This window comes from Neocloeon triangulifer, unplaced genomic scaffold (assembly GCF_031216515.1).
Source record: "Neocloeon triangulifer isolate White Clay Creek 2 clone unplaced genomic scaffold, ASM3121651v1 ptg000011l, whole genome shotgun sequence".
Lineage (NCBI taxonomy): Eukaryota > Metazoa > Arthropoda > Insecta > Ephemeroptera > Baetidae > Neocloeon > Neocloeon triangulifer.
In genome coordinates this window covers 3,938,349-3,958,815 of record NW_026775553.1, presented here as the reverse complement: position 1 = coordinate 3,958,815, position 20,467 = coordinate 3,938,349, and the positions used below count along the sequence as shown (strand labels likewise).

Here is a 20,467-nt window from a genome sequence, read left to right as displayed (position 1 = left end):
TACAGTGCAACATGGTGAATGCATGCTGCATGGATAATTGCGACTGCAAAAGCAGTACGCACCCTGGAATAAAATTTTTCAGCTTTCCTGCTGATAACGCAATCGCTTTGCTGTGGTGGTTGCTATGCGGAAAAAGGGAGGAGGATTTCGACCCGAAAGTGGCCCGGAAACTTCGGATTTGCAGCATCCACTTTGAGGATTTTCACAATTGGTGCTGCAGGGTGCAAGGAAGGCAAGGTAAATGTAGATGTTCTCCGAAGGGCCTCAACCCAACACTGCATCTATCACAAGAGGCATTGTCACCCGAGGTGCAATCTAAATTGGCTGAAATTAAAGCAAAAAAGAAAAATCCCAACAGGTTGGTGTGAAAAATTATAGGAATGAATTAAATACATTATTATGTTTGAATACAGGAATGAGCTTGTTATTGCACGAGGAAATAAGACTACTGATGATGGTAAAAGCATATTTTTTTGACTTATTCTTTAAAACTTTTTATATATATTTTTTAAGGTTCCATTGTTGTTCACGACCATACCTATGCCAAGGAAAAGGAAGCAGTTTTTACAGACATTACAAATGATCCAACTGGTATGTAATAGATTGCTTATTTAAGATTTAAATTTACAGTAGTTAAATTATTATATAGATTTTCGTAACACCAGCAACACAGATTTGGACCTTCAGAATGATTGCAATTTCCAAGAAACATCGGATATGCAAAATGAAAGCCATGAGGAAAATGCAGGCATCAATTTATCACCAAAAAGGCAATAATTATTAATAATGATAAATAATTTTCAGCAATGGTAGCTGGAAATAAGTTCAGCATATTCATAAACATCAATATAGCAATAAATAGAAAATATCAGAAAATATAAATAATAAAAAAAAAGAAATATTCAGTTTTGCGGCATTTGGAACTTTTAAGTTAAAACCTGAAAAAAAATTAATAAATTCTTCTCACAAAATTTTAAAGATAATTTTTAAATTCCATAAAATATTTAAAAAATACCAAATAATTTAGAATCAGCTCTTCTGAACATATATTAATTGACTTTAAATTGTACTTCCCTTAGGTCATTTAAAAGAATGAACAGCCAGAACTCGAACACGCCTAGGAAACGAAAGTCTCAACTGAAGTCCGACGAGCTGAGCGAGGGACCAAATGCAGCGGAGGAGGTCAGACTGCAAATTCAGGAGTTTGAAAAATTAAATCACTCAGAGCTCTTGAAAGTGCTCCGTCTCCAAGCCAATAAAATTGTATCTCTGGAGCAAAGTTCCACTGCAAAGGATGAGCTTTGGGATGCTACAGCAAAAGAAAATAAGCAACAAAAGGAAAAAATAAAAGAGCTGACAAGCCTCTCAAACGACCTAAAGGAAGTAAACAAAGAGCTAAATCGTAAGCTGAAGGTTGCCTGGGAGAATGGAAAAGAGGCGGGAGAACAAGAGGCAACAAAAATATTGGAAGGCATGTTCAGCTCCAAGCAAATCAAGGCCCTTCTTTCAAAAAAGAGAGTTAACTGGGACACCGAAGACATCGCTGGCGCTTTGGCTCTTTTCTCATGCAGCCGGAAAGCTTACGAATTTGTTAGAAAAACAATTCGCTTGCCTCTTCCACATCAGGCAACTCTCCGAAGGTGGGCATCAAAAATCAATATTGAGGCTGGACTCCAAACCAATGTGCTGCTCGTTTTAAAAAAACTGGCCTCGTCAATGTCGATTGAAGATCGCCTAGTGTGCCTGAGCTTCGATGAAGTTGCTTTATCTGAACGTGCACAGTACTGTAAAAGACTTGACGCAGTCATTGGTCCACACAGGCAAGCGCAAGTTGTGATGATGAGGCCACTGAACGGAAAATGGCACCAGCCAGTATACTACGCATATGATGAGGAAATGAATGAACAAACGTACCGAAGAGTAGTTGAGGCCCTCCACACTGCAGGCTTCATTGTTGTTGCAACGACCTGTGACCTCGGCCCAAAGAACCGGACGTTCTTGAGAGAAGAGATGGGAGTTCTTGGTGGTGCTAACGAGTTTTATCCACATCCTTCTGATCCCAACCTGAAGATATTCTTTTTTGCGGATGTTCCACACATGCTGAAACTCCTTCGAAACCACCTGCTTGACTCTGGATTTGTCACACCTGAAGGAAAAGTCCAAGCCTCTATCCTAAAAACAGCAATCACACATCTGAAAAGGTTAATATTTGTGCATATACATGGAAAAGTTTTGCTAATTTTTCTCAATGACAGTTTAATTTTCTTTAAAAAAAATTAATTTAATTTTTTTAATCATGACCAATTAAATATCATGGAAATTTTTTTTAAATAAAATGAAAAACAATGATTTTTTTCAATAATTCTTTGAAAAATGCTGAGAAGTAAAACATAAAAATAAAAGAAGTAAATGCGAGGAATAAAATTCAGTTCAAATATAATTTAAACTTTACAAATTTTTAAATGTGTAAAAAGTAACATTAACCGAAATTTAATTTTATATTCTGTTTTAGTGGTTGTGTTGAACTGCGAGCTGCCGACAAGTTGCACCATGGTCTTTTAAATTTAAATTCAAAAGCAAGAATGAGAGTAAGGCCTGCAGCTCAACTTTTGTCAGACACCATGGCCAGAGTTATTTTGGATTTTCATAGACAACAAATTTTGAAAGATTCGTCAGCTCCCTTGGCAGCAAATCTTATCAAAACTACCAATGATTGGTTTGATGTCATGAATTCCAGTGAGAAAGGTGGACTGAAAACTTCAAACAAGATGAAATTGCCTTTTGGACGTTTCCTGACAGAACAGGAGTCGGTGTTGAGTGAGATGAATGAAATGATACAGAATCTTCGAGTTGGCAGCCACAAGAAAATAATACCCTTTCAAGAAGGAATTCTTCTTTCCAATAGATCTGTGATTGGACTGGCAAGGTAATTTATAATAAGTAAATTAAGATAGTAAAAATTCATTTAATAAATAGGTACTTGAATGACAAATATGGAGTTGAAGAACTATTAACGTCTAGACTTACGCAAGACTGCCTGGAGAGCTTTTTTGGCTGGATTAGAGCAGCCGGATCAAGATATGTCAACCCAAATGCTCTTGACTTTTCTCAGCGTATGAAGCAGTACTTGCTGTCGAAGCGGGTGTCGTCTTTTTCCTCTAAAACAAACAGTCAGTACGAGCCAAGTGACAACATCATGTCGCAGATTCTCCTATCAGAAAAGGCAAATAAGCAGTCAGACAACAACCTTTCTGGGGCTGGAGATGAATCAGAGGAAAGTTCAGATTTAAACTGCCTATCAGCAATCCTCGTTCGAGAAATGGAAATCGACATCGAGGAAACTGACGACTCTGAAGAAAACGAAGAACTTCCAATCCATCATCGTAGCAGGAGAATGGGAGAAATTGTAACGGACATCGTAAGAGAAGAAGGTCTCAAAGCTATGGCAGCTTTCCTGGAACAGCGGTTACCGTGAGTTATTTAATTATTTGTTTATTTTTACAACTTTCACACTATTTTACTGAAGCTAATTTCCATAAAATACTTGATTAAAATAATAATAAGATAGTTAAGTTTATATAATTAAATTAAATTGAAGGAAAAATATTAAATTTAATATTTTTCATTAAATAATTTTTTAATTTGCATGTTTTTTTTACACTTTCAAAAATGAAGTGCCAAATATTAATATAATATTTAAATTTGCAGTGACTGCGTTACTGATTTAAATAAAGAAGATGATCTCAAGCTACTTAAACTAATGCCCAAATTTGAGGACTGCTTCCTGAAATTTCATGGCAAGGACATAAACAACTTTGACAGAAACTATGGCATCAACAAAAGACTTGGAGCTCTCATAGTTAAGGAGTATGATTTTTGCAGTTCGAAAATTGTAGATTTGTTTGTTAGTACACGACTGTATATGCGAATTAGGGACTTGAATCTGCCCCACAAGAACGCAGCACTCAACTGTTCAAATAAATCCTACACCAAGTATTATTCATAAAAGTACCATTGCTCCTTATTTTTCAGCTTTTACCTTTTCAAATATACATGAAGATCCGTCTTCTCAGACTCCAACTCATTTGCTCCTAGATTTCTCAATCAGATTGCTAAACCCTAGCGCAGCCATGGTCTCCTAATATTAAATTTAATTTCACAAAGAAAAATTTCTTAGAAAAAATAAAGTTCGGAACTTATCTGACACCTCAACACAATCCACTGAAGTTACTAACTCGGGAACAGAGAGATTTTAGATGAAAATCACCTCAAGTGAGCACAACAAATTAACACTGATTGTGAGTAGCTAGAGAAACTAATTTACACAAAAACTAATTAATTATGAAGATTTGCTGCCTTTTTGTTTTCGTTTCGTTTGAGCAGCGACTCCCACTTTTTGTCTCCCCTCGCTGTCTCTTTACTTGGCCGCATGCGCCATCAGCGCTCCGAGAACTAAACGCTGATTGGGCTCTGAGACCGTGCTTAAATCAAAAGGCGCCTTTCGCGGGATGCGTGGCCTTTGCCCATGCGTAAGTTTAAAAGTTTCCCAGTGTCATACGAGAAGGGAAAAATTAAAAATAAATTTTGATCGATTGTTTTGTGGTATTTTAGTTGGGTTGGGTTATTCTGACAAAAAGTTGGAAGTGGCGCGCACAGGGATTGAAGACGGTGACCTCTCCTCCAGAGGTACCCTTCAAAGGGGGACTTTTATAGCCCGAGATTGTCAGGTAAGCGAGCACAGCGCTTCAAGATCAGGGTGGCAGCCTGGTGCACCTTTACTAATATACAATATGGGCCCATCAGCCTCCGCACAGCGGAGATTGCCGTTCGGAAGCAAAACTACCCTGATGCTTCCAAAATGGTAATTAATTTATGCACTAGTATTCAAAAATTAGATAATCTCAAAACGTATTGCTTCAAAATTAGAAGTCAACGGCTTCAGCTTATTAATATATGGCCTATACTGGTCAGTGGGGCTTAACTCGATGGGTCGCGAAGCGCTACTTAAACGGCACTTGCTATAGAGATAAGATCTGAGGAAATAGGGCCGCACCACGATTGGTTTTCCCCCTCCTAGCGGTTAAAGTTAAAACTAAAATCACGTAATGAGCCAATGAAAATGAACTTTTGAATTTTGTTTACGTAAGTTTGGCGCCCAAAAGGCAAGGAGGGTCCGCACGCGTCTTGTTGCCAGCTGCTGCAAAGCTTCTGTGGCTGGAGTTTGTGTCATCATTTTCAATGCCGACGCATAAATTTAATTTCCAAATTCCAAACGCTTTTGAGTTTTGAGAAGGTTATGGTCTCCGATTCAACATTCAATTAACCAGAGACTGGAACTATGGACTTCTTTGTAAAGGTAAGGCGAGCAGCGGGGCTGAGCCGGCCCATGCGGCCTCTCATCAAATTTTTATATGATGCTGAAGTTAGCGTCATCCACATCCTCATCCACATGTGGATAGAATTGTTCCGTCAAACTCGAGCCTCATATATCGCCATAAGGTTAACATGTCCACATCCACATCCACACCGTGTGGATGACGCTATCCTCATCCACATCCACATCCACATCCTCATCCACATCCTCATCCACATCCACATCCTCATCCACATCCACATCCTCATCCACATCCACACGTAAAAATATTTTAAATTGAAATTAAAAAATAAAAATAAAAAATAATTTTTTTTTTTAATTTTTGTCAAAATTAAATTAAATTATCTTGTTATCTTCTGTAATAATTATCACATTTAAAATCACGCTAAAAGTGTTTATCCACACGTGCACCCTCCATCCACACCGTGTGGATGACGCTATCCACATCCTCATCCACATCCACATCCTCATCCACATCCACATCCTCATCCACATCCTCATCCACATCCTCATCCACATCCTCATCCACATCCTCATCCACATCCTCATCCACATCCACATCCTCATCCACATCCACACGTAAAAATATTTTAAATTGAAATTAAAAAATAAAAATAAAAAATAATTTTTTTTTTTAATTTTTGTCAAAATTAAATTAAATTATCTTGTTATCTTCTGTAATAATTATCACATTTAAAATCACGCTAAAAAGTGTTTATCCACACGTGCACCCTCCATCCACACCGTGTGGATGACGCTATCCACATCCTCATCCACATCCACATCCTCATCCTCATCCACATCCACATCCACATCCACATCCTCATCCACATCCACATCCTCATCCACATCCACATCCTCATCCACATCCACACGTAAAAATATTTTAAATTGAAATTAAAAAATAAAAATAATTTTTTTTTTATTTTTGTCAAAATTAAATTAAATTATCTTGTTATCTTCTGTAATAATTATCACATTTAAAATCATGCTAAAAAGTGTTTATCCACACGTGCACCCTCCATCCACACCGTGTGGATGACGCTATCCACATCCACATCCACATCCTCATCCACATCCTCATCCACATCCACATCCTCATCCACATCCTCATCCACATCCTCATCCACATCCACATCCACACGTAAAAATATTTTAAATTGAAATTAAAAAATAAAAATAAAAAATAATTTTTTTTTTAATTTTTTTCAAAATTAAATTAAATTATCTTGTTATCTTCTGTAATAATTATCACATTTAAAATCACGCTAAAAAGTGTTTATCCACACGTGCACCCTCCATCCACACCGTGTGGATGACGCTATCCACATCCTCATCCACATCCACATCCTCATCCACATCCTCATCCACATCCTCATCCACATCCTCATCCACATCCACATCCTCATCCACATCCACATCCACATCCTCATCCACATCCTCATCCACATCCACACGTAAAAATATTTTAAATTGAAATTAAAAAATAAAAATTAAAAATAATTTTTTTTTAATTTCACAGTCAAAAAAAGCTCCATGCCGCGGCATGAAATCTCTATGCCGGCCTTATGCCGGTCTACCAGTGGTCATGCCGCGGCATAGCTCGATCATGCCGCTTAAAAAGTCGCCATACCACGGCATGGAGTCGGTTCGGCATGGCATGGTGTAATTCCATGCCGTCCATGCCTTACTAAATTTTATCATGCCGGCATAGCTTTTTCTTCACACGGCATGCAAGCCACTTGTAATTCCACGAAGCACTTCAATTTTTTTTTTTTTTTTCCAAAAACTGCCATTTGAAGTTTTATAACAGGAAAAGAAACATGTTGTGGAGGTATCGATGGAATAATCGGTTTTCTTAAAAATTTTACCGCCACCAGTATTGAGCGCGCGACGTAAAACCATTATTGTATGCGCGACGTAAAACCACTATTAAACGCGCGACGTAATGCAAGTGATGCCAACTGAAATCAGGGATTTTGGGAAACACGTCGCGCGTGCTATAACATTACCCAATTTTAATTTTGACTTAATAAAAGTTTGTAGTCAAATTTAAAAATTTTAAATAATCAAGTTTTATCATGCGCTTATAATTAACTTTAAAATTTTATTCAACAAATTAAGAAAGGTTTTTACTAAATTTGTAAGTAGAATTTGAGTAGAAAAATATTTGAAGTTATGGTGGATATTAGTTTGAAGTTGAATTGAAATTTTACTCTAATTCATATTTTAATGCGACGATTGCATCTCGGAGTTAATTTAATAAGTCGTAAAATTAAAAATATTTATTAAAATTTTCATCACTAAAAATATGAAGTTGATACAAAATTTTAGAAATTTAACATTACACATCATACCGCAGCCTCTAATAAGTAATATTAAAAGTTATAAAATATTTCTTTTATATTAAATTTACACATTTATTAGGAGGCATTAAAAATTATTATTCGGAATATTTTCATTTAATCTGGGAATAGTAAATGAGATTAATTATTTATCTTACGATTCCAACTCATTTGAAATGATATGTAATATATTATAATGTAATTAGAATTCTCGAATCCCGATTCTGCCCAATCAGGTGGCTTTTACCTTAAGGTGCTTCCCGCGCTTACTGGTTCAAAATTCCACCCTCGCTCAACATCGGCGCTCTTCGCGACCTTCGCGCCAGCGCCCTGAGCGCCCAACGAACCTTTTGAGCACATTTTTTACCGGAGCGAGTTGAGCGTTATGGCCGCGGTTGGTGTTAATTTTAATCATTTGTGCGTCGAAATGAGCACGGAAGGACATTTTAAGACAAAGTGCGACTCGTAGGAAGATTTACTTAAGAAGCTGAGCTGATTGGAATCCGTTTATGACCAAAATTTACCGCAAGATGAAGAGTAAATTAGCCGGCGTCCACCCCGCGCCGAGAGAGCGCAGACCTCTTTCATCAGGCTCATCATTCGATGGCAGCGCGACAGCCAATTTTTCCTCTCACCATCTCTGTCAAATATGCAGTCGCGGACTTATTTTATTTTTGGAAATTAATTTCAGGTAATCTCAGTTTAAACTTAAAGAATAAGTGCTTCTATATACAAATTTTTATGCCGCGCAAATAATTGCTTTATAAATTTGCCAAAAAACAATATTTCAAAGTATTTTATTTTAAATTAGCATTATTTGAATTTTTCAGTGCGATGAGGAGATTCAAGTTCTCAACCGAGAAAATCCAGAAAAGATATTGACTGAAGTTGCCTTAAACCACCTAATGCAGTTATAAAGGTATTTTTTTATTAAAAAAAAAATTGATTTACAACAATTTAAATTTGAAAATTATGATACGAGTTGCTATTTTGCTGAAAATATTAAAAGCCAAATATGTGAATAAAGAGCTTAATTAAAATTTTCCTTGCAGATTTTGCAAATCCTGTACTCTTGGACCATGAGGAGCAAAGGAACTATTGAAGAAAGAGTGTTAAATCTCATGTAAAATATTTAAAGATTGATATTATTCCTATTAAAAATAAATATAAAATACTAAAATATTGCTATATTATTTATTAAATAAATATGCAAATCCCAAATGCTGGGCGGCATGCATGCCAGGCCTACCGAACGGCATGCATGCCAGGCCCGGTACGGCATGCATGCCAGGCCAGGTACGGCATGCAGGCCAGGCCAGGTACGGCATGCAGGCCAGGCCAACTAGCCATCATGCCGCCGGCATGGCCATGCCTTGGCATGAGGTCACTTTTGCTCGAAAATGACCTGGTGCCAAACTCCATGCCGCGGCATGGAACTTTTTTTGACTGTGTTTTGTCAAAATTAAATTAAATTATCTTGTTATCTTCTGTAATAATTATCACATTTAAAATCACGCTAAAAAGTATTTATCCACACGTGCACTTTCCATCCACACCGTGTGGATGACGCTATCCACATCCACATCCTCATCCACATCCTCATCCACATCCACATCCTCATCCACATCCACATCCTCATCCACATCCACATCCTCATCCACATCCTCATCCACATCCTCATCCACATCCACATCCTTATCCACATCCACACGTAAAAATATTTTAAATTGAAATTAAAAATAAAAATAAAAAATAACTTTTTTATTTGTTGTGTGGATAATATTACTTAATTTTGAGAAAAATTAAAAAAAAATTTTTTGATTTTTAATTTTTAATTTCTTTTTTCAAATATTTTTAGGTGTGGATGTGGATGAGGATGTGGATGTGGATGAGGATGTGGATGTGGATGAGGATGTGGATGTGGATGAGGATGTGGATAGCGTCATCCACACGGTGTGGATGGAGGGTGCACGTGTGGATAAACACTTTTTAGCGTGATTTTAAATGTGATAATTTTTACAGAAGATAACAAGATAATTTAATTTAATTTTGACAAAATTAAAAAAAAGTTATTTTTTATTTTTATTTTTTAATTTCAATTTAAAATATTTTTACGTGTGGATGTGGATGTGGATGAGGATGTGGATGTGGATGTGGATGTGGATGAGGATGTGGATGAGGATGTGGATGGGGATGTGGATGTGGATGAGGATAGCGTCATCCACACGGTGTGGATGTGGACATGTTAACCTTATGGCGATATATGAGGCTCGAGTTTGACGGAACAATTCTATCCACATGTGGATGAGGATGTGGATGTGGATGACGCTAACTTCAGCACGGTATTTTTATTTCTGCGTGAAAATTTTTGCACTTTATATTTTGTAAAATTTTAGTTTCGATGCGATTTAAGATTATTTTTATTTATAATCTGGATTTCCGCCTTCTTTTCCAATTTCCTGTGATTAAGCAGGGAGATATTTTCGATTTTTTTTTTTGGCAGATGCGAGCGGTGCAATTTCATCATGTTTTTGTTTTGCATAAATGTAAACAAAGAACTTTTACGTCATATCATAGTTTTCGTAAATTAATTAACTAGGAAAAATTTAAAGCTGTAGATTTAATTTGGAATTTAATTGAATGTTTATTTGGACACACTCGCTGAAATTTAAAGGAAATAATTACTGGTGCTTTTTTGATTTTATCAACTTTATTAATTTCCACCAATTCATTTCTACAATCATGTTGCGGTTAAGGCGTTATTTATTTACTATAAATCATATCTACGAACTTTTCTTCGTGGCCATTGGAGTAAAAACGAAGCGACCAAAAGTTTTGTCATCAGTTATTGGCAAGAAAGCGATAAAGTCATTCTGTTCTGATACTCGCGTTGAAACTATAATTGGCTGGGAGAAAATCGTCTGCGGTTAGAGGCAATAATTAATATAATGTTCAGTTTATTAAAATATTTTAAGAAATTAAATTAATTTTAAAAACTTATTTTAATTCAAATATAATAAAATTAAAAACTTTTTTTATAATCAATATTAAATTTGAAGCGTTTTGCATACATATTTTAAGCATATGTTCGTGTATTTTGTGTATTATATTGACCGCGTACCTGAAGCCTAATTCCAACTGAATCATAAATTGACACAAGTTTTGTGATGAAAGGGAGAAATTGAAATCAATCTGACGATTCTTTACGACTTTTATGGAGGTTTAACCGACTTTTTCCTTTATTCCTGGATTCGTCCTAACACATGAGAGTGACTTTTGAATTTTTTTAAATGTGGGCCCGAATGTTTTAAATCGATTGTTTCTAAAGAGACAAGTTGAACTACCTAAAAAATTACTTAATTAGTTTTTAAGCACTTTTTGTTTATTTAAGGTAGACCTGCAAGCTTCTTAATGAAAATGCTTATTATTAGTAAGTGTCCGTTTAATTGGAATTTTTGAATCTTTTTTACGGAATAATGGCTTAAAACCCATGAAAAAAACCTAATGCAAATTAAGCAAACCTATTTATATCTCGGGTGTGTCCATGTAAGTTAAATTATGGCATTTAAATAGTTATTTCAAGCGGAGCTCTTAAACTTTGATAATACTATAATACACAAATTTTTTATTCATTTTTCTAATTATTTGGTACACATTTTCAACTTGACGTTATCCGGTCAGGGGTCAACCAATTTCGCAATTCAACAATCGAAATCGACGCAAAAAAAATGGCCAATGTAGGTTTTTTTGTGGACAAAAAGAGATAACGCAACTCAAAGGAATGGTTCGAGCGTCAGCATTCTGAATCTAAAATAAAGGAGCTTGCCAACGGTGAACTTGTTATTGCGTGACAACTGAGAATTCTGGGAGAAATAAGCGTTTGAAAACGGTCAAATTTAAAAAAAATCTTGTGCCAGGATTAAGAACGGAAGGTTGTGATTCCACACCTCCGAAATGCGTCATTGTTTTTTACTCTCTCTACAACAATCGTTTTTTTTTTTTTTTTTTAATTACCAACTGTTTTCCAATAATTGCAGTGATGGCTTCTATTGTTGTAAAGACTTGATTTGTTTATGTCAATAAGGAGTCCTTAATTGAGTAGGCCTATTCAAATAGCACCTATCCCGTTTGTGTAAGAATTCGGAAAAATAAACAACATGGATTTAATTATTAACGCCGCCAATTGAATTAAAAAAAAAAAAAAAATTTTAATTATTTTTATTTTAAATCAGTGCCAAGCTCGATATCCGCATAGCCCTTGGCCGGCATTGATTATAAACAATTTTGTTGCCTCCATTGCTGGATGTGCTGCGCTAGCCTGATGGTTCGGGTGCTGCGCACCTGCAGCCTGCAAGTTGGGTCCAAATCCCGGCTTGGGCTAGCTTTTATCATTCATTTTACTCTTCCAATTTCATCCGAAAGTTCATTTCCACTTAAAATTTAGCTGCGATAAGGAAAAAAAAATTCAAAATGCATTAAAAATGAACTTAAATTATGCACTTCTAAAAAGGCACGCGGCCTGTGGACACACTCGACCTAGAATGCGATTATGAATAAATTTTGTAGTTTTTTTTTCGATCTTTTAAAAAAATTCAAAAACGGTCGTGTCTCTGTTATTCAATGTAAGAGGCGCGGGCGGATATTTTGCTACAACTTATTGATCGTTGTGAATTTTTTTTTTTGCGAAAATTTAGTCCAAAAAGGTAACGAATACACGTTGAATCGATTGGCAAGGTCTGAAAAGTTGCTTATTTATTATTATTAATTTTTTTACATATCAAATTGAAATTTTTTTAACAGTTCTATGTACTGTTGTAATAAGAAAATACACGTCCTTATCCACAACTGTCCTACTAAGTTTTGCATTCTAATATGAAATGGCTCGCACACTTGGAGCGTGCACTTAATTGTTTTTTACTTTTTATTGTTTTATTGCACTTATTTTCACTTAAGAAAAGCAAAAAATTTATTTAAGAAATAAAATTTTATTTCCAGTTAATAATACACACCATTATTATTATAGGTTTATTATATTCTCTTATTGACAGATATTATAATGCGCCTGTTTAGTTAAACGTGAATTGACTAGGGTCAGTCAAGGAGGACATAGCCGTAGTTTCCACAGTCGAAGGCAGCTCTGAAAAGTAGATTAGATAATTAAATATGAGCTGGATTTAATATTCAATGGCTAACTTATCTCGTAATAATCTGAAGTGTCTCCCGCGTCCTTGCGAGCAGATTCCAAAGCTTCCCTCAACGCGAAGAAGCAAACGATGCTCATGTTTAGTGCAGGCTCACCAGTAGCTAAACAAACAAAATAATTTAAATTAGTTTCAATAAAAATTGAAACAGACCTTTCGAGTTGTAGACACCGTTGGGGTTGGCAGCGTTTTTGCGGAAATTAATCCTGAAATCCGCAGGGATATCTTTGGCCCCCGGAACCTTGTAATTCTACAAAACGAAACGTTTAATTCAATATCCTTTGAAAATTTTCAATTATATCAAACCCAGGTTCTGGTGTTAAGCTGTCGTCCCGTGGTGGGGTCGTACTTGATCTCCTCGGAGAGCCAGTAGCCCATGCCCATAACGAAGGCGCCCTCAATTTGTCCCACGTCCACCAACGGACTCAAACTCTGTCCCACGTCCTCGATGATGTCAACTCTAAGCACCTGGCGTTCGCCGGTCAGAATGTCCACTTCGACCTCTGCGATCGCCGCGCCCCAAATGTTGTACTCGGACATTTCCTGTCCTGGAGTGAACCTATAAAATTAAAAAATTTAACTTAAAATTTCTCCAGACTTTGATAGATAAAATATACATGTGGGTGGCATTGAGCTCGACGGTTTGCATAAACGCTTCTTGGACGACCTGTTCCCAGGTCGGGTCGCCACCCATGCCCTGGCGAACGGGTTCCAAACGCTGCACCAATTTCTGGCAGGCTTTCATCACAGCCTTGATTTGAAAGTAAATTTCAATTTATAACAAAATCAATTGAAATAGAATTTTTACGTAGGAAACATTCTCGCTGCCAACACTTCCGCCAGTGGTCGTTCCATTGTTTGCTACAGCCGAGTTGGTGGGCTTGACGGAAACTTTGCTAAGGGGTATTCCCAGGGTGTGCGCCGCCACTTGGGCCACCTAGATTTTATGTTATAATTTTTCATTTATGTTTGAGTGAAACAAAATTCCCCTTACTTTAGTGTTGATTCCCTGCCCCATCTCGATTCCTCCATGCGTGACAGAAACGGTTCCGTCGCCGTGGTAAATGGAAATCATGGCACTGAAATTTCCGAAACAAAATAGCACGTACTTCAGAGGAACAATCGCCATGCCTCTTTTCTTCCAACGGTTCGCCTAGAACACGAAGAAAACCAAAAATTAAAAGTGCCAAAAATTTAGAATCAAAAAGTAAATTAAATCAGAAAATTTAAAAAAAAATTGTTTTATATCTAATTGAGTGGGATGAATAATCTTGAAAGAAAAAGAAATAATTGATCAAAAAATGATGGAGACATTTGCATTGAAAGTTACCTAACGGCCTGCCATCAACTTTAAGGCCAAGAATGGTTAATTTTATTTTGTCAATTTCACTTTCCAAAAATGTTAGGAAAATGAACTGTCAGGATCTTCAAGAATTTCCATATTTGGTTGGAATTTTGAAAGCTTACCGCATTGAAAGCAGTCACGTTGGCCTTTCTCGTGTCGTAGTCGGCGGTCAATTTCAAGTCGTTGATCATGTTGATCAGGGGGTTGTCCATCTGCGGCATGTTGTTCAGACGCACCTGCAGCGGGTCCAGTTTGGTCACGCGGGCGATTCGCTCCATGATCTCCTCGATGAAGGCGACCCCCTCAGTGGTGCCAGGGCCGCGGGTCGCGATGTTTGCGGCCTTGTCCGTTCTGATTGGTTTCAGGTCCAGGTTGAAGTTGGTTGCTTCGTAGCAGTTCGGGAAGCGCAAGGGCACATCAAAGGGTGACTCGTTCGGGGTGTAGCCGCAGTCCATGTTGCACACCGAGTTGATGTACTCGATTTTCCCATTCACGTCAACTCCAACCTAAAATACACAAAATTCAATAATTAAATATGTTTTGTTAAATTTAATAATTATTGTTTGCTGTAGACATTTAATTTTAACTATAGTTTAGAAATTATAATTGATGACTGCTTACACGGAAGGTTCATCATAAAAAAAAAAAATGAGTTTTTGTTGTTATTAAAATTAAAATTGGGCAATATTCCATATTCATACATAAACATCTTTGATTTTAATGAAATTGAAATAAACCATGAAGTATCAATATTTTTCGTATCATAATAAAAAATACAATTAATACAAACTTCGTAATTGTGAACATAAGGTAGTCGTTTTCCCATGGCTTCCATGTTGCTTCCCAAGTTCATGACGATGCGAACTGGTTTGCCCAATTTATCAGCAGCTAAGGCGCAGGCGGCAGCAATCTGAGCTGGACGAGAAATCTTTGCGCCGTACGCTCCGCCAAGTCGGCGCACAGTCACGTTAATTCTGTTTCAAAAAATTCCAATGCAAACGTTTTAACTTTTTTATTACTAAAATTAACCTGTTTTGTTGAATGTTGAGGACTTCTGAAATGACCTGCTGCGTAAAGTCGATCCACTGAGTGGCAGAGTAAACGTCAAGTCCGTCCTCGACGGGCACCACAATGCACGTTTGCGTCTCCATGTGCATGTGGTACTGCGCTCCAATCTCGAAGGAGCCAGTAATGGTGTAGGCTGCTTTTGCTGAAATTGAATAATAAACATTCATGATAGGTTCATTTGTTAAGATTTTCATAGAAATTAGTATTTTTTTCTCTAAAGTTGACAAGAAAGAACAAAATATAAATTAACTATTTTGAGTTAATCTTATTTATTAGAGTATTTGGTAAAAAAAAATTGAATAAAATATTTGAAATTAAAATTAATAGTTATATAACAGTTTATAACAGGGAGCATGCTGATGGGAATAATTTTGATCTAGTTCAGCTTTTAAAAGGTCATTTCTCAAATTTGAAATAAATAAAAAATGTATAATTTGGGAAAGTATAATGTTTTTTTCTTCAAATTACGTTTCACTTCATTTTCCTTTCCCGTTTTCTTATTATTGGGCTTCTTCCTTTGGACCACGCGAGTCCGGTCTCCAACCATCTTAATCACATCTTTCACATTGAGGATTGGTTTCTCAGCGTTTGCATTGTTGTACTGGATTTGGACGAGACCAGCAGCCTGAATGGCAATCGCCCTGCTTTTGGCGACCACCAAGCCCACTACCTGACCTGCATATCGAATCTGGCCGCTGCAGAAAACCTAGGAAAAATTTTAAATGAAATATTTCCTATCGATGAAAGGAATTCGTACTTCCTCAACTTCGGGGTAGAAGCCCGGCGAGGCGAAGTTGTTGGCGCCGGGGATGTCGGAGGCCTTGAAGAAGGCGACCACCCCTTCGGTGGCGAGGGCGGCCGAGTCGTCGATGGAGGCGATGGTGCCCGTGGCCTGCTTGGTCAGTACGAAGGCCCCGTGCAGCTCGCCCGGCCTCTCGGGCATGTCGTTGATGTACTCGGCCTCTCCGGCCGTTTGGGCCGCGGCCTCCAGTTTTGGGATCGGCTCGTTCAGGGGAAAAACACTCTCGTTGGTCTCAAAGTCCTGTTTGCCGGAGGATAACGGCCGGATCAGGTTTTCAGCTCCGGAACGCTTTGCCGCAATGACCTATACAAATTTAAAGTGGATTTATTTCATTTATTTAAACTTCACCTTAAGGAAAACGAAAGTAAAAATATTGCTTACAGGCAAATTTTTAATGGAGGTTGATGATACAAATTACATTAAATACAATATTCACTACGATCTAAACACTAAATGTGCTAAATGTATATCAATTCATAAAGTTAAAAATATAATAAAAGTTGGCATTAAAATTAAATAACTAAAATTATAAATTATTTAAATATTGTTATTTACTCTTTAAAATATTTTTTTATTTTACTTAAGAATGAGGGCAGAATTTAATTGTTTTAAATAAAAGTAGCCAAGTCATCATCATCAATTTAAAATTTTTTGTCGCACCTTTTGATCTTTCAATGAATTTGAATGAAATTTTTTTTAGTTAAAATTTAAACTGAATTGTTTACAAGTGGTTGAAAAATATAATAAAATACCCTGTTAGGATCGAGACCAAGCAGGAACTTGTAGAACACCCCCTGGGCCACTAGTTTTCTGTACTCGGGACTGGCATCCTCGGGCTGGTTGTCGGGCACAAGTTCTGACGCCAAAATTGCAATAGCTCCGAGCACGGTGGAGGCGTCAAGCAAATTTCTGCCCACCAAGTAGTTTTCAGTGTTGGTTGCGTGGCTCTAGAATATCACAAAAAAGTTAAAGGTTTGTGCAAAAAAAAAAGAAAATGTGAGTTATTAAAAACTAACAAATGTTGGGTTGATCCCAGCGAAGACGATGCGCGGCTGTTCATTGACATTCCAGTTGGTTGTGTCCGCAACTCTGATGCGGAATCCGGCGCTCACATACGCATGGGCGTTTTGCTTTCTGGGCATAATCTAGAAACACAAAAAATATGTCCAAGATAGGAATTGTAAAAATTTAAAATCAGAAAATTATATCTTTCAATTTATTTGTATGCTGTAATTTTAAAATTTATTTCTTTAGAATACCTTGAACGACTTGAAGCGATGGTTTTCTTCAAAAGCGGGGAATGATATATTCAAGATGACTTTTCCTTTCAAATCATATGTGAGGAAATCAGTCAAAGTCACGTTGGCAGATGTAGTTGGGTTTGACACTGAATTTCAACAAAGAAAAACAGAAAAGTTTAAAATGAATTTAAAACGGCAAATAAATTTCATTTTAAAATTACATACAGATATTAAGAGTGGCGCCTACAGCCTCCAGAATGACAAAAACGTCTGACGGGAATTCATTGTGGTCTTTTTTCAGCACCAAGTTTCCAGCCAGGGTTCCGACCTTTGAAAAAATTAGTTTTAATTCAAAAAAGTAAAAAAATTATAATTAATTTACATTTCTGACGGGGGTGTTTGCGACGAGGTCAAGGTGGTTGGCCAGCTCGGTGAGGTACGCGTAGCCGGCGGTGGCCGCCTGGGCCTTGAAGGCGGCGATGGCCTCGGTCAGGGTCACGTTGGCGCCGACGGTGAAGCCGCCGGTGGTATTGATTGCGCGCAGGTCGGGCACGTCCTTGACGTCGACGCGGGCGTCGAACTGGCGGTTGTAGTGGCGATAGACGCCCTCAGCCGTGTTGCCCGCCGACAACTGGTAAATCGTCGTGCCCAGCGAGCCGATCACACCGAACAGTTCGGCCAGGGTGGCCACTTTGTACCAATTGGCCGTCGCGATTTTCACCGACTTGGAAATCTCCTCTTTTTTGCACGACCCAGAGCACGCCTGTCCGGTCTTTTTGCAAATCTTGTACATGTCCTGATGGGAGGAGTGATTTTTTTCAATATGATTTTCATTTTGGTAATTATTTACCTCGATATCAGAACACTGCTTCTTCATGGTTGGCGGAGCGTCACTTGCGAGGGCCTTGAAGGCATCCAGAATAGGACGATATCCAGTGCACCGGCAGATATTGCCACCAAATGAGTTTTCAACCTCAGCCATGGTGGGCGTTTTGCCACCGGCAACCAAGCTGAATAAATTTGAAGCAATTTTAATTACAAAAAAAAAAAAAAAAATTGGTTTTGGTCAGACAGAAAATTGTTTTTAAATGTTAGCACAATTTTGAAACAAATTATAATTTATAATAAAAACAATTAAAACATTAAAAAATTACATAATATAATAAAAATGGTTTTAAATTACCTTTTTTTGCAGTATATCTTTCCAATTTGTATACTTTTAGAGTTTTATGATATTTTTTTAGAAATTTAGATAAGGAACTAAAAAATTATAATTAAATATTTTGTAATATTTTCATATTTAAAACTATGCTATGATATTTTACATTAATAATTACAATTAAATTTTGATTATCATTCAAAGTAAATTTCTAGCTTTTAAATTAAATTTTCACATTTTTATAAATTTCAGTTTGAACGCAAACGTGGCGAGTTATGAAATATATAATTCGAAATTCAAATTTGGATTAGAAAAATTTAACCCTTTCTGCTTTCATAAAAAATAACCCAATATTTGTCGGACATTAATAATCAAAAATTAATCTTTTCCATTTCATCTGATTTTTTTACTCTTACCTGTACATGTTCATGACCATGCCGGGTGAGCAGAATCCGCACTGGGTACCGTTGAATTGGGCCAAGTTGGCCTGCACAGGGTGGAAGCCATTGCGTTTGCTGCCGATTCCCTCGACCGTCAGGATTTCCCATCCGTGACACGCAAACACAGGCACCAAGCACTTTTCGATAACAATTATTACATTGCAATCAAATTGCTGTAATCAGAGCATGGGTACGTACTGAGTTGACGGAAAAAGTCTCCTTGACCTTGGTGACAGGGTGCTCGACTGTGGCGGCCACCAAGCACGCCCCGCACCCGCCCTCGACGCACATGAACTTTGTGCCCGTCAGTTTCGCCACATTGCGAATATACGTGTTCAGGGTTGTCCCTTCGGCCGTCTCGCTTCCAACTAGATTCCAAAATTTTAATGAAATTGTTAAAATTATTAAAGAATTCATAAAATTCAATATCTCCGGCGTAAGTCTTGTTTCATTTGTGAACTGCTATTTACAAAAATCTTTAATAACAATCTAAATATGTATTTATATTCTTTTCAATTAATTATTGCTGCAAATTTTGTAAATTATCAATTTTATTATTTTTTTGTAAATTTCTGATTAAAAAAATAAATTAAGCTATATGTGGCAGAATTTGTGATCAGTCATAAGAACAAAACTAAGTGATAAGAACAAAATCCAAGTCAACCAAGGCCCACTGCGGAGGATGGAGTTTTTTTATCTCGGAAATTTTAGCAAAATTCTTGCTAGTGGTGGTGCGGTTTTGTTCAAATAAATTTGTTTTCAAAAATTGAATGTAAAAAATGTGACGTAACAATTTGCACAAATAAACAAGGATAATTATAATATAATGCTGCAAGAAATCCTTGTGATAACTAAATAAAAATTCGGTTTTTTAAATTTCCTTTTACACCATTTCAAGAATAAATTTAAAATTACCAAAAATTACTTAATTAGAGAAAATACCTGTCACTTGATTTCCATTTAGTGAAAAAGTTACCTCCAAAGCTGTTGGAGCCGGAGTGTCAGAGCTGAAACACAAATTATATTGATGGCCAATTTTAAAATTAAGAATTTTGAAGAAAATTTACCTTCCAAAAATTGCATTCCACATCCTGCGATCTTTTTGTCTTACAACTTCTGTAGAGAACAAAAAGTGCACAAATGTTCGTCCACGGTCCTTTATATAAATATGCTGGTGCACAATCTACACTTCAGATATTATTGATTGCATTATTTCTGAACTTTTGGAGTATTAAAATTTACACGTTGACAATCCAATCATTTTCAGGGTGAGATAAGATAAGTCTCTTTTAGGAAAGATGAGGCCCCATTGTTTGGGTTTTCTTGCCACTTGTCTGAACAATGTCATCAATAATTTCTCGAATATCAAATGGGATTTCGGGTAGTCTTATCTAAGCAATGACATGACGATATTTGATATTTAATAGTAAGAGCGAAAATAAATAATGCACGTAAGTCATGGTTTCCACGGACGCATCATATTTTAAGCTGA

The 20,467-nt window shown here is 36.8% G+C and overlaps 1 protein-coding gene and 1 long non-coding RNA gene across 2 annotated transcripts; one reads left to right on the top strand and one right to left on the bottom strand.

The window, feature by feature from the left end:
• Positions 1-8,065: 8,065 nt before the first annotated feature.
• On the top strand, positions 8,066-9,022 carry LOC132195984 (uncharacterized). The gene is made up of 3 exons (XR_009441721.1): positions 8,066-8,410; positions 8,550-8,638; positions 8,772-9,022. It is a non-coding gene; the product is annotated as an uncharacterized LOC132195984 (long non-coding RNA).
• Positions 9,023-12,690: 3,668 nt separating this feature from the next.
• LOC132195836 (uncharacterized) lies at positions 12,691-20,176 on the bottom strand. The gene is made up of 22 exons (XM_059618074.1): positions 20,043-20,176; positions 19,918-19,982; positions 19,174-19,343; positions 18,952-19,112; positions 18,227-18,386; positions 17,759-18,172; positions 17,602-17,704; positions 17,395-17,522; positions 17,152-17,280; positions 16,888-17,082; positions 16,091-16,438; positions 15,802-16,039; positions 15,295-15,475; positions 15,056-15,239; positions 14,388-14,771; positions 13,915-14,073; positions 13,729-13,857; positions 13,538-13,671; positions 13,227-13,479; positions 13,074-13,170; positions 12,913-13,023; positions 12,691-12,856 (listed from the first exon to the last, which is right to left on the bottom strand). The coding sequence occupies exons 1-22, from the start codon at positions 20,063-20,065 to the stop codon at positions 12,786-12,788; spliced, it is 3,837 nt and encodes a 1,278-aa protein (XP_059474057.1). The 5' UTR covers positions 20,066-20,176; the 3' UTR covers positions 12,691-12,785.
• Between the last annotated feature and the right edge of the window lie 291 nt (positions 20,177-20,467).